The following is a 13,641-nucleotide window of genomic DNA, read 5'->3' as shown; positions in this document are numbered from 1 at the left end:
TACCGCTTTGTTCGCCATAAGTTGGCAGGGTATGCTCAGACGTGAGTCCCTTGCTCACTTTGCCACTGGATTCAAGCAAGCCTGTCTGAAGACGTCTGAAATGCCAGAAACCGGTCCTAGGAAGCTTGTTTCCGGTCCAGGGAAGACATGGCTTGGCAGTTCGGGCTGGACTGTTCCCATGAGGCACAGGGTCAGACTGATTTGCATATGGCCATGTCTGAACTGGGGTGGCAGAGTGGGCTAAAGAACGGTGATGGATCAAACCCAGATCTGTTGACTGGGTGTGAGTGTTTGATTGGTTCTGATGCTCCGTCCATCACCACCCCCTTTTGTACCGCTTTATCTTGACTCTGAGCACTGTTTTGTTTAATGATTTGCCCCTATTCCAGCCACTAGGTTGCAGTACGCCGCCCCTATTTACTTATTAATGGCAGTCTGCATTAAGTATAGCGCTCACGTGTTTTATTTAATTTAACTTACTAATGGCGGTCCATGCGGCGCTTTCACATCCATAGAGGCCACGCCCCTTTTTTTTAGACCAGCCATGTCTAAAGAAGGGTGTGCGGCCGCTATACAAAAAAACCCATCCGTTTGTCAACTTGACAAACTAATGCTTTTTTTTTTTTTTTACAAAGCGCCTCATGCTGTGGTTTGCTTTAATGCCGGCCACGCCCCTTTCTTTAGACTAGGCTTCTCTAAAGAAAGGGGCGCAGCCTCCATGATAGTGAAAGTGCTGCATGGGCACTAGTAAACAAAATAAAATTTGCAATGCAATTTACAAGCCTTATTGCATTGCAAATGCTTGTTTAGTTTGAGTCATGTTGCACAGCAGCAACTGCTGCTGTGCAACATCTTTAAAAAAACAATGATAACGCCACCAGGTCTTGCATTATCAAAACCTATTGGCTTTGCCATTGCTTGTTAAAGACGTGTTGCAGTCACTATACTTCCGTGGAGAGCCTGGACGTGTGAAGCTAGGAATGTAAAAGGTACAATAGAATTCAAACTATGAAAAAGTAACATGAAAACTAAACCAATAAAAGACGTCAAAGTTCTCCTTGGGGTATATGGAATTTAGGAGGTTAAAACGAGAAAGTAAATTACTTCAAATAGGAGCGAAAGCCATGGTTTTCAAGCACTCTTGTGTTGGACATTATCATGGAAAACAAAATTGCTGTTGTCTGTTACGTCTCGGTGTCTCTTTCTTGTATCTTTAAGTAATTTGATAATTCTACATTAAATCAACATAGAATAGTGATTACAATGCAAAAGAAACTGTTAATGTAGCCTCAAAAAGCAAGTTTTGTTCATCACTTGCCATATCTCCGAAAGGGAAAGCTTAGCTAAAACTATTGCTTTTACTTTTGTACTCCAGCCTTAACAGATCCCATCCCTTATACCTTTGTGAAACAAAGGGTAAGAATAGCGTAAGATTTTTGAGATGTATGCAACCCTCCTAACAGGATGTGTTCTACCTAGGATGCCAACAAAGAAGCAATATTGATCCCTGCCTGAAACTCCAAACACAGGAAGTACCATAATTTTCTTTTACGGTAAGATTTACTATGGCTTCCTTTCTCCCACCTTAGAATCATCTTCCATTTGTTTAGTATTCTCTGCCTTGCTGCATAAATGATCAGTGACGGCTAAGGCATATCACTTGACTTCTGAAAAGCCTTTGCAATCACTTGCACCCTTCTGGCTTGTCTCGTTGCTTAAAATCCTAAGATAAGAAGACGCTGCGTATGTAGAAAAGCAAGGTTGTTGCATATGGGCACACAGCAAAAACTAGACATTTTAAGATTCTTTATGTTCACTCTGTCCCTAAAATTAGTTATTCTTTTAAGTACAGCCAGTACTGAGAAAGGATAAATGCCTGCTTCAGAAAACTGTTTTCTTTTCAGTCATCTCAAACCATATTTAGGATAGCTGTCAACCACCATTAAAATCCTAATGTGCCATTCTGTTGTCTGCTTTACATGTTCTGTATTAATTTTTATTTTACAGAGGCCCTTGCCCAACAAGATGTCTATACTAGGGACTACCAAGATGCTGCTCTATGTAACTGACCTTGACTTAAGAAGGACTTGCCTGATTAGCTAGACATTTTCTGACAAGTTGAGCATAGCTAATTGATTCAATGAAGTGCAATGATAAAAACGGAATCCAAAGGTGATATAAAATATAAATGAGCTTATTTTCTGGTAATCAAAATGACAACAAGGAGAAACTATGGTGGCCCCTTTTTTTGCATACTCGTGGAAGGGGGCGCCATACTAGAGTGACAATTATTTTCTAGAGTGCTAATTGTCTCAGGTGGTTTACTGTGGTGCAGTCATAATTCCTGGCTTCCCAATTCTTTTCATCATCTATAATTTATCTTATGGATGCTAGTCATGATTTTAGCACCTCATTGTATTAAACTATTTGATTCGCAATGGCTGAAGATTTTAATGCTCGCTCTGTAGCTGAAGGCTGAGAGGTCTAAGGGAGTTTACATTATCCTTCTTCTCTAATCTGCAGAGATTGTGTAAAAGTCTGGACTGAGCCTCTGCCCCAGTTTTTTCAAATGTGGCTTGCAGACTTCCCAGAAGTTGTGTGTTCTGTTGCGATTGGTGATCCACGAGGTTTTACAGTAACTACACTTGATAGCACAGGTTTGGCTTTAGCTGTTAGTTGGTTGATTCCAGGGATGGGGCTCCAGCGAATGTTTTTGCAGCCTCCTAAACAGTGGTCATAAAGATGGCACTATGGTTAAAAAATCGAAAGCCAAGCAAGTGAAGCAGTTGCCTGTCTCCGAAACTCCTTGTTGATGTTTTTGATAAAAACTATTTTTTTGATTTGTGTGTCATACTTGTTTGCAATATTTGTTACATGTTTGTATCATTCTTTGTTACAGATGCCTCTTGGTCTGAAGCCTACCTGCACCATGTGTAAGACCAACTCCTCTTCTATGTGGAAGAAGGGTGGTCAGGGAGAAATCCTCTGTAATAACTGTACCAGCAAGAGTGGAAGTGGAACTGGAGGTTCTAGCAGCGGAGGGGGCTCTTATGGTGGGGGTTTTCCAAGCACATCCTCTTCTTTGCAAAGTAATGGTGGAGGCAAGCAGGTGAGAAGAACCCCAATAAGTTTGAGTTTTTCACGTTGCTGTATAGTACCATGAGTTAATTAAGAAATTGCTTAATCTATGTTGCTTCTAGTTGTACAGATACACAAGAAGCACCCAAAAGGATACATGAACGATTTGATACATAAACTCTCTCCTGCAGACCAGGCAGCGAATCCCTGGCCTACCTGCTGTTCCTGCTACCTAGATGTTAAAAAAAAACCAGCAGCTTACCATCTCAGCAAAGAGAGCGCCTCAATGTTTATCTGGCTCTCTGATCATTGTAGTGTGTGCAGGTTGTCTGTAGCTTACCTGGTATTTTTCTCATCCTAAACATTTTAAAACCCCAGACACTCCTGTCCACAATACAATGTAAGCTCCCTAAGGACCAGTGTGGTGTGAATCCATGTGATCCCCATAACACAGGGGTACGTCAGGTACTTTGGACCTGCAGGCTGTTCCTTCCTCTTCTGTTCGTTCTCCAGTCTCTCAAGACATTGCCTGTTTGTGTTTGAAGGGCTAGTCCCACTATTCTATTCGGACCTACTCTCGCACCACACCTTTGCAGAAAAAAAATTGCTGTCTTTTCACCTCATCCACCATGATACAATTCATCTCAAACACTCAGTCAGCCCACAAACCCCGCAGGCAGCTTTACTATCTCATTCATATCCTCCATGCCCTCACTTGAAACCAACACGGAGAAATCTTACTTTACCTTGTGTTAATCAGCACTCGTTCTTCCGTAAAGACTGAAAATGATCTAGGTGACCTCTTAAGGCACTCACTGGGTACACACTGTATCATAAAGTTAACACCCCCACATCATTCTATATATTTGATGGTCTCGTAGTCATCCATAACTGGAAGCTTTTATCATTCCACCCAGCTTAGGGTAACGTGGGTGCCTGAAACAGGTGTCCAGCCACACCTTTTAGTTAGACATTCTATTTGAGGATGATGAGAAGCCCTGGATACAGCAAACTCTGCATCTATGTTCCCAATGTTTAGCTCCCATGAGGTGTCTCCTCCACGTTAGGTTCATGCCCCGTCTCTGTGTTCAGTTTGTGATGCGCTAGGAAATATTCAGCTGCATCCCTTTGCGCCCCTCCATAAATCTGAATAGCCCTGGAATATGAAATAGGCTATGTCTAACGGTGGGGGGTTACACAAAGCACAATTGTTTACCTACCCGATTGGTTCTAGTATTCGATTCATTTTTGCTAGAAGGTTAACCCAACCAGGTATTTTCCCTCTTCACTCCTATGTATGGTATTGTGACCTTGAATAAATACTGGAGCTGCTGAAGGCAGAGTAATGATGTATATCCACCCTGAGCCGATTCTAAAATGTTAGGTGGAATCTAATTGCTGAAGGAGAGATGCTTGCTCTCAAATTGTAATGTGATAATTGCACCAGGGTTAAAATGTATCGGGAGAGTGAGTGTTTAATTATTCATTCCCTGTACATCATGAAATCATAAGGGCATGTTTCACTATTGATAAAAATGCGTATCGTGTTTCATTGCCCGTTGGATTTGGGCAATTTTTTCAGCAGAAGGGGGACATATAAAAAAAGTCTCTACAAAGTAAAAGTACCTGGATCGTACTGTATACCAGGACCCCTAAGTCTTGTCATGTGCTTACAATGGGTTAACGGCAAATGAACCTCAAAAAAGAGCCCAGTTGCAGCTGTTGGAAGTGGAATGTCAAAGGAGTTGGCTCGAATTCATGAAAGCCATGGTGTCAGAGCACAACTACTATTGAGATGGACTTCTCTTTCCATCGCCTCTACATGGGGTACTGTGACTGCCTTCTTCCAGAAGGAAAGATTTATAGAAGGAAGAATCTATACCTGCTTACGTCAGGATCTCAATCCGTAGCCATAGGCTCCAAGGAATTCAGAACTTGCTCATTCAACTACTCCCAGGTCTCATGAAAATGGAACCCATACCCTCTCACATGGTAAAATTAGACTACCTCCCTGAGGTCAAAATCATTTATTTTAAATCTGTTTCTTATTCATAGATCCATCCACATAAGTGTGCTTGATCTTGTGTCTTCTCCATCAGCCTACGTATGTTTCACATTTTTGACTATACTCTTTTTCGTGGCTCCTCCGTCTCCTATTGTTATTGCGTACCTTCTAGCTCCCCACCCACCCTCCGTTCCTTATTTTGTCTGTGATGCCTACCATTTGCAATGCAATAGGTCTCGTGTAAATGCGAGACCTATTGCATTGCAAATGCTTGTTACCAACATGTTGTTGGAAGTACCGCGCTATGTAATCACTGCTGCATCAGAAATGTTTCCGTAACGGCCAGCCAAAGAGGGTTGGTGTGGCTTATTTGCAAGTCTACTGCCAGATTCACAAATCCACAAAGAATGATGGGAGAAAAAGCTCCATAGTCCAGCCTTGTGCCTTTATTTATTTGCTTTGCTAATTCAGAGTATTTGCAAAATAACGGTCCACATATATCTAAAATATAACCTCTAAATGCCCAGACGAGAACACTTTTCATATGCTAACTTCTCAAACTACTGATCGGATATACAACAAACCAAGTAAAGACACTTTATTGAGGAAAGTTCTCTCTGCATGTCAAGTTTTAAGTGATTCCGTTCATTTGATTTTTCTGTATCAAGGAGCAAATATTTGTGTTGGCGTTAAAACGGGAAACTTCAATTTTTACGTCGCCCTACTCCTCTAGCCCCCCCCTCACATCCACACTCACAATTATAAGCCTATGCTTCATGGATCTGCCCAAAACCTGCCATTAAGAAACCGAAGTGGATGTTTTTTCTTTTTTTGGGAAAGGTTCATGCAGATTCGTTGAATGGTACCAAAGTTATTAAAACAGAAATGCATATCAGTGCAAAGTCTCTCTTAACCAAAACTACAGAGGCAGAGTGTGTGTGTGTCTGTGTGAGAATATTTGCCAGTAGTCAACTAGAGATGATGATGGTCAGCCGCTTACTCCACTGGCTTCAGTCTCCTCACAAAATTGAGATATCTGGTTGAGCAGTCTGCACAGAGTGCAGAGGCTCAATGGTGACAACGCCTCTGATGGTTGCAATTAGGAGATAGTAGTGCTCTGGTCTGGTCGTCCCCCAAGAAAGAAAGAACTGCAAGATGGCAGTATGTTGAGCATGAACTCCACATAAAGCAAATAGAGACATAAGGGTTAGGGCACTGTAGGATTGAGCAAGTCTGCAAAATCAAGAGAGGTACAACAAGCGTTCATTCACTTTTCCTGTCCGTATGAACTACACATCACCTTTGCACAACCTACTCCAGCTGAAACACTCATGTGTTTGTAGAATTCATGACAGCCATATATTTTGGTCCATGTGCCATGCCAAACTTCTTGCAGTGAATTTACTTAGAACCCTTTATTATTGTTTCAGTTCACGTCTAGCTCCTAATAATCTTTCCCCATTAGTTTGCCACTTCCTTTAGTTTCCGTTGCAGTAGGATCTCAATCCAGCCCTACCAGTGCACAAGTCTTGGTCTGCACAAAGTTACACGGTTGTACAAGTGCTCCAGTTGCATGAAAGTGACATTGATAATGTTTGCGGATTAGACTGCAAAAAGGGTCATTGCCTTCCTTTTGCAAGGTATTTGTTTACTACTTCATTCAGACATGATTACCTAAGTCTCAAAGATTTTTGGTTATCGAAAGTGCTGTTCCTAATGTAATTGTGTAGTGAACTAAAAGTCAGTCACAGTTGAGCACCCATGAGAGTAATTTATTTTCAATTGTACTTCCAGTTGCTCTGCTGTAGCTATTTATTTTCTTTTTTTTTTTTGCAGTCAAAACAAGAAATTCACAGAAGATCTGCACGACTCAGGAACACCAAATATAAATCTGCCCCGGCTACTGAGAAGAAAGTTTCCACCAAAGGAAAAGGGCGCCGCCACATATTTAAGCTAAAAAATGTAAGTCTGTTATGAACCTGGATTTAGCGCGCCCCCCCCTGTTTTACACTGGCAGTCAAAAGATTTTTAATACTCAAATTTTAGATCCATATTTTTAGCATCTGCATCTCATTCAATTTGCTGCGCAGGCCTCATGCCATTGCTCTTAAATGCCGGATGGCCCGCCTACACAGAATATGAGGTAGTTGTAATCAACTCACTCTCTGATTTGTTAGTATATGAAATAGAGGCTTATTATCATTTCTTACTACTTGTATTCATTAGATAACTGGTTTTATATTATAAGGGAGACTTGGTGTGCCTTTGTGGAAAAGTCTCTCTCTTGCAACTGCAAAACCTTCTTTCCACACTGTGCAAAGTATTTTCATTCATTATGGTTGCATTTATATGTTAAACCTTTTTACTTTTGCCTAATTTTAAATGGGTTTTTTGGTCGTGGCTATAATTGACAAACAAGAAAAATACTTAACTATTAAGGGAGATATTACGTTCAGAGCGGACTGGTTGTCTGTTTAGGGTGGGAAGAGGGATTGTTTCAAAACCGACCTTGCTTGGCAAGTATTTGAAATATTACAACGGTCGTTTTATCTATTTTATGGCAGAGATACTGTTTTTATCATTGAATCAAGGATAAGCATAACTACCTGTTTTCTGGCTCCAGCGAGCTTCTTGTTGCTCATTGCACTTTCTTTGGGCTGCGTTTCCGGTCCGCCATGGCAGTGTCCTGCCAATTGAGTGGAGAAACGCAACTCCACCCACTCAGGCTACTCCCACTTCCTGCAGGTTGCCGTGCTAGTGGTTGTCAAGCCTCTCCTCCTTCACTACATAAGCCGCATGATGCGCCTGGCGCACGAGGGCTTGCCAAAGACAAGCCCGTCTGCGCCCGGAACGCGGCCAGGGCCAGAAATGCTGCCAGTTCAAGCCCAAGTCTACTCTATACACGAGAGGAACTACTGGCGCTAAAGCCAAAAGTCTGTAAGTGCGAAGTCTTTATCCACACAGACAAAATAAAAGGCCCATTAACGTGCCTCAACTGTAGACATGCGTTCAAATACGATTGGAGCCCGCATCTGGTCACGCCCCCACTGCTGACTGCAAAAATCATTTTAAGCAGCTGCACTGTGGCCTTGTCAACTCCAGATCCTTGCCAAAAATGCGCTACATATTCACAACACACTAGTAAACTTGAATCTAGATTGTCTTTTTATTACTGAAACATGGCTAAGAGAATGCTCAAACCCCAGCGTTGTGTAAGACCTCCCACCTGGTTATACCTTTTCCAGACAATATAGAAATGGGCAAAGAAGAGGGGGATTGGCAATAATATACAGGAGCTCCCTGACATGTTCTATATTTAATATCACAGAAGTAAAAGAAGCTGAAAGCCTCAGCCTTTGCCTTCAACCAGACAGCTCAATGTTGTTTATTGGGGCTTTGATCTATAGACCCCCTGGATCCAGTCTTAAATTTCTAGACAGCCTGGGGGAACGCATAAGTTCCTTAGTGGTCAGATATTCCAACATCACTACTAATCAAAACTAATCATGTCACCCTTCACCCAGATGTCACCTAACCGAGAGATACCGATGAGGTCCCACTTATCAAAACCCTTAATGGAATGCAGACTGCCGAGCTGTTCCGAATCCCATATGGGAGTTGCCAGCCTCTGCCTTCGGTCTCAACCCAGACTCCTGTTCACCATATGCCAAGTCTGGACAGAGTGCCTGGTGGGCCCAGTTAAGGGGAGTTTCCTGGGTTTCGCATACAGGGCTCTGTTGTGCTTCCCATCCGGCAGCAACCACCTGTCCTTGGCAAAACTCGTGTCACCCGGTGTGCGATATGTACCTTGATTGATGGCGGCAAGATGGGCTGCTCAATAGTATTTCTTAATGTCAGGGAGACTTATACCACCATTGTACCAGTTGAGAACTAATTTGTTAAGTGCTATTCTAGGTCTCTCATCCCATAACAACTCCCTCTGTAAACCTTCGATTTCTTTAAAATATCTCACGGGAACCGGGGCGGGATAGTTTTGTAGGGCGTAGAGGAAGCGGGTTATCGACCAATTTTAACTATCAGTTCAGTGACGCTGTGTCAAGTTGCCATGGACCCCAAGCACCTTTGATCGTTCCCTCCTGTGACGAATATTTTGCATGAGGCAAGTGTTTTGTAGCTCAACACCGCACAAAATAATGAGGGCTGCTCACTCCCCTCTCCTTCATTATCTGCTTGCCGCTCAGGTGTCCAAAATGGCATTGTCCTCTGTCTCTCCAGTGGAGGTGGGGGCAAGAGCACAACAGCCCCATATTGCTGCACTCCATGGTCCAATCGTTGACCTATGGTTGTGATGTCTTGGTTCACACAGATAAGAGCCCTGAACATTCAGTTCTCGGGTAAGACCACAAAGTCTGGGAGGTGTTATATTTACTTTTCTAACGTAGATTGATGAATCACGCACTCCTTAATATTCAAATTATACCTATGTGTTTGTGCTTTCATATGTTTATGGGCGTGCGTTGAGGTATCATCCCCTAAACCCGGGCGTCTCGAATAATTGCAGTTGCACCTCCCTGCTGGGAAGTGTCTCTCAATACGTCTGCCAAGAATCAAAGGATACAAGTTCTATTCAAATAATCCAAAAGAATCCAACGTTATGGTCCATACTTCTTTTTAATGTATCATGCAAAAGTTAATGCTCCTTGTTTTCATGAGGTCATTGTGTATGGTGCATAAATCCACGGTTGATTATCCATAGTACTTTACATGCATTCAAAATAGCCCCAGTGCATTTCGGGCAGTGATGCCGCCCTTCTTTAGGGGTCAATTCCTAGAGAAACACGAGAGACGAAACTGAGACGCCAAGCTTCCACTCGGTAATGGTTGTTAATAATCAGGTGACCGGAAAACAAACAAAGTGTAAAATAAAAAGAAGTCATTGATCAGACGATAAAGAAAGTAAAGACAATCGTGCACAATGGTTGTGAATAATTAGGTGACCGGAAAACAAACAACGTGTGAAATAAAGTGAAGTCGGTGACCGGACGATAAAGAAAGTGAGAAGAAACGTGCACATTATCCGTTCAAAGTGAGTCAATACGTCAGATGAATTAGTGAAAGTACGTGCACTATCCAATAATGCATGAGGCTTCAAAAACAGTAATGATGGTTATAAGCAAATATCCAGCCCTGAACGTGTTATTAATATAAAGTGAGAAAGAGTAAAAACATGCCATCGTGCATCCGAGTGTTATCGTTCCGTTAATGGCGCTGCCCAATGTAACCGTGCGATAGTGAGATCGGATTCCCGTTAAAGATTAACCGTGTTTGCTGGCATACTGCCGGCGTACTGGTGTAGCGGCCCCTAAATCAAACCCACAGATACATCCTACTGATCTGTTATAACACGGTTGAAGGAAAGTTACCTTGGTTACTAGTAGTTAGACGTGTTCAACCGGTAGCCAAACTCAAACTCGGGTTCTGTGTTACGCGACGTCATATATAGTAATGGAAACCAACGATGGTGTGAACGGGTAAAGAATAACCAGTAAACAAGTGCCAGAACCTCGTTAGAAATGGCTGCAAGGGGGCAAGATGGCTGTCGTGGGAGCTTGAAGCTCCCGGAGCTCTCCCCCTTGCCCGACTTACCGCATTGCTGACGGTGGCTTTTTGATGTTGTCGTCCTCATGCGGGATTGAGAGGAGATCTCAGTGGCTGGCCTGGAGTTCGCGACTTGATGCAATGCAGTGGAATGCTTGTCGGGCTCCTCGCGTGATTGTTTGGCGGCTGCTGATCCTCGCTGGGCGGTCTTCTGGGTATACACACGGCGGACTCGGTGTGCGTGGAGTGCTGACGAGACCCGACGCTGCTTCAGACTAGGACGCGCAACGCTGCTATGCCCAGAAGGCAGGACGGGGAAGGGCGAGGAATATCATGGAGACTGGTGAGAACGGGCCAGCGCGGGAGACTGAGAGGAAGAAACCTGACCCAAATGCTGAGAACCCGCTTGAAGAGCGGTACGAAATCGGATCTGGCTCGGTTTCTCTCTGGAAAGGTAAAGAAATCATTACCCCCCATACCTATGATGATTATGAAAGCACAAAGTCCTGACACCGGCATGCTGGGGGAGAATTCTCTTGACGACCCAACACCTGATAAGGGGAGTACAGCGGGGGATAAACCCAGAGCGACAGTGAAAGAGGGGGAAAAAGATGGGAAGAGAGTTGAAATGCCCATGGAGCGTGCAGAGTGGGGGGCGATTGGAAATAAGACTGGCAATCGGCATGTTGCAAAGGAGAGTGATTCAGGGGACTATCCTTTTTTTTTTTTCAATGTCAGACCCTTCTGATATTTCAGGGGATGAGACTGATTTGAGCACTCAATCCAAACAGAGGGATGACCTTTATAGTACAGTGCGTAAGAGGGGCGACCCAGGGGTGGGTGAAAGTCTTCAGATGGCGGAAAGCACAGATTCCTTCCAGTGGGATTATTCATTCATGGGCGAGACCGGGGTTAATGGAGCGGCTAGTGGGATACAATCTAATTCAAATATGATGGAGAACCCTGAAGATATTTCCCTGGCTCTCATTTACCAGAGTATTATGGCGCATAGAGAAGAGACCCACACGGAGAGCCTGCGCAGCCAGGGAGTGTGTCGTAAACTCTAGAATTCAGTGCGAAGGGTGGCAAAATCATAGTCCGAGTTTGTCGAGAGGTTCAGTGAGGCGTATTCCGAATCTAGAAGATGAGCTCGCTGCACAGAATGCCACAAATGAGGCGCTCCGCACTGCGAAGGATGACACCCTCTGGAAGATCACGGACTTGAAGAATCGTCTGCGACGTAACAATCTTCGTATTTAGGTTATTCCAGAGGGGGCGGATGGGCAGGATGCACAGAAATTTGTTATCGAACTGTTCCCTGAGGCCTTTCCTGGGTTGACCCAATGGGATTGGGATCGGGAGATTCAGCGAGCATATAGGTTCCCCTTCACACTGCGTAATAGAGCTGGTCAGAATACTAGTAGACCAAGGGCAATTTTGATATCGGTCAACAATTTTTTAGCGAGAGAGGCAGTGTATGATCTGGCATGACCGGATCGAAAAAAAAGGAAGGGGATTGAGTTCTTTGTGCGCCCTGATTACTGTCCCCTTACTGTAGAAAAGAGATGGCAAGTGGGTCAGCTTATTACTCCTTTTTGAGATAAAAAGGTGCAAGCTTTTCTGTTGAACCCCGCCAAGCTTAAGGTTATTTATAATGAGCAAGTGCGTTTAACAGGGTCGGCAGCTAAGGAGTATCTTCATTCGCTGTAAAAGTGATTAAAAAAAAGAGTAACTTGAACGCAGTGAAACTTAGGCGAAGCGGTATGGGTTATAGATTACTTATGTAATTACATAGGTGAGATATGTATGGATCACACTAAGATTTCAGACTTGTGACGAAGTGTCTTTTTCTTTTCTATGGTGATTTTGTGTGGTGTAGTGGTGTGAAAGGAAAGCACTGGTATGTAAGTGGTGGGTCCGGGGGGGCTAAAGCTTGTTCCATCTCGGAGGCCTTGTGTCTCCTAGCCTCCTTTTGGGGGGGGGGGATGTGGGGGAGGGATGCGGCCTCGGTTGAAGCCGTGCAGGGAAAGGGTGGGGGGAGGAGGTGAGGGGGGAGTCACGGGTAAAAGGAATCCATGAAGGTGCAGTGAGATCAATTAAGAAATTCAATGGTTTTAGACATATGGTTCTTATGCTTAAAATTGTGGGCAATATAAATGGGGGATAGGCGTAAAAGTGCAGGCATTCGGCTCTGTCCCCTGAATGTTTGTGGATTGAATAATTATAATAAGAGACCACGGGTCTTGGCAGAATTGAGGTTGCTTCAACCAGATCTGGTATGTGTTCAAGAAACCCACATCCCATAGAGCAAAAGAAAATTATTGGCGGAACTGGTATGCACAGAGCAATCCACTACTATACGGGGGGTAGCGATATTGGTAAACAATCATATACAGGGGACCGTAAGAGTATTAGCAGATAAAGCAGGGAGATGGGCCATTGCGGAATGTATGATTGGTAATCTAAAATGCACTATCTGCTTAATATATGGGTCAAATTTTGATGAGGCCGCAGTATTAGAAGGACTTGATGTGTAATTAGCATTATGGCCCACCCCGCTGATTTTATGTGGGGACTTAAACATACATCTTGAAACAGGGTTGCTACAGGATGATAGTAAACTTTATAGGGGGAGGAAACCGAAGGTTTTTAAGGCACTGCAGTCTTTAGTGGCAGATCATGGTTTGGTGGATGCATGGGCAACACTGAGGGAGTCGGAGCCCGGGTATACCTTTTTCTCACACCCACACCAGAAATTGGTAAGACTGGATTTTTTTTTTTTATCCGGGCTGTTATTGTCGGGTGCTAATATTCAGGTCCATCCATGGATCTCTTCGGACCATGGTCCTCTAGTATTCAATCTTGGCATGTTCAAGACTGGAGTCAGGCCTCGAACGTTCTCCGTCAATAGAAAGCTGCTTCTTGATAGTGATTATGTGGCACATATGAAGGTGTGGATTGAGCAATTCTTGGCTATAAACCTCAACACGGCTCGGATT

At 43.6% G+C, this 13,641-nt stretch overlaps 1 protein-coding gene across 3 annotated transcripts in view; it reads left to right on the top strand.

The window, feature by feature from the left end:
• Window positions 1-13,641, top strand: part of GATAD1 (GATA zinc finger domain containing 1) — a 154,350-nt gene that overhangs the window by 61,101 nt on the left and 79,608 nt on the right. For 2 of the 3 annotated variants that reach the window (XR_014970052.1, XM_085631067.1), the window contains exons 2-3: window positions 2,900-3,109; window positions 6,920-7,045. Coding sequence is in view for 2 of the 3 variants with exons in the window: in XM_085631067.1 (XP_085487193.1) it covers window positions 2,900-3,109; window positions 6,920-7,045 (336 nt within the window). In the remaining variant the exon portion in view is untranslated. Of the gene's footprint in view, window positions 1-1,479; window positions 1,554-2,899; window positions 3,110-6,919; window positions 7,046-13,641 lie in introns of all 3 variants that reach the window. The other variant, XM_085631068.1, reaches the window with a different exon arrangement.

Source organism: Triturus cristatus, chromosome 10 (assembly GCF_964204655.1).
Source record: "Triturus cristatus chromosome 10, aTriCri1.1, whole genome shotgun sequence".
Taxonomy (NCBI): Eukaryota; Metazoa; Chordata; class Amphibia; order Caudata; family Salamandridae; genus Triturus; species Triturus cristatus.
This window is presented reverse-complemented; position numbering and strand designations above follow the sequence as displayed.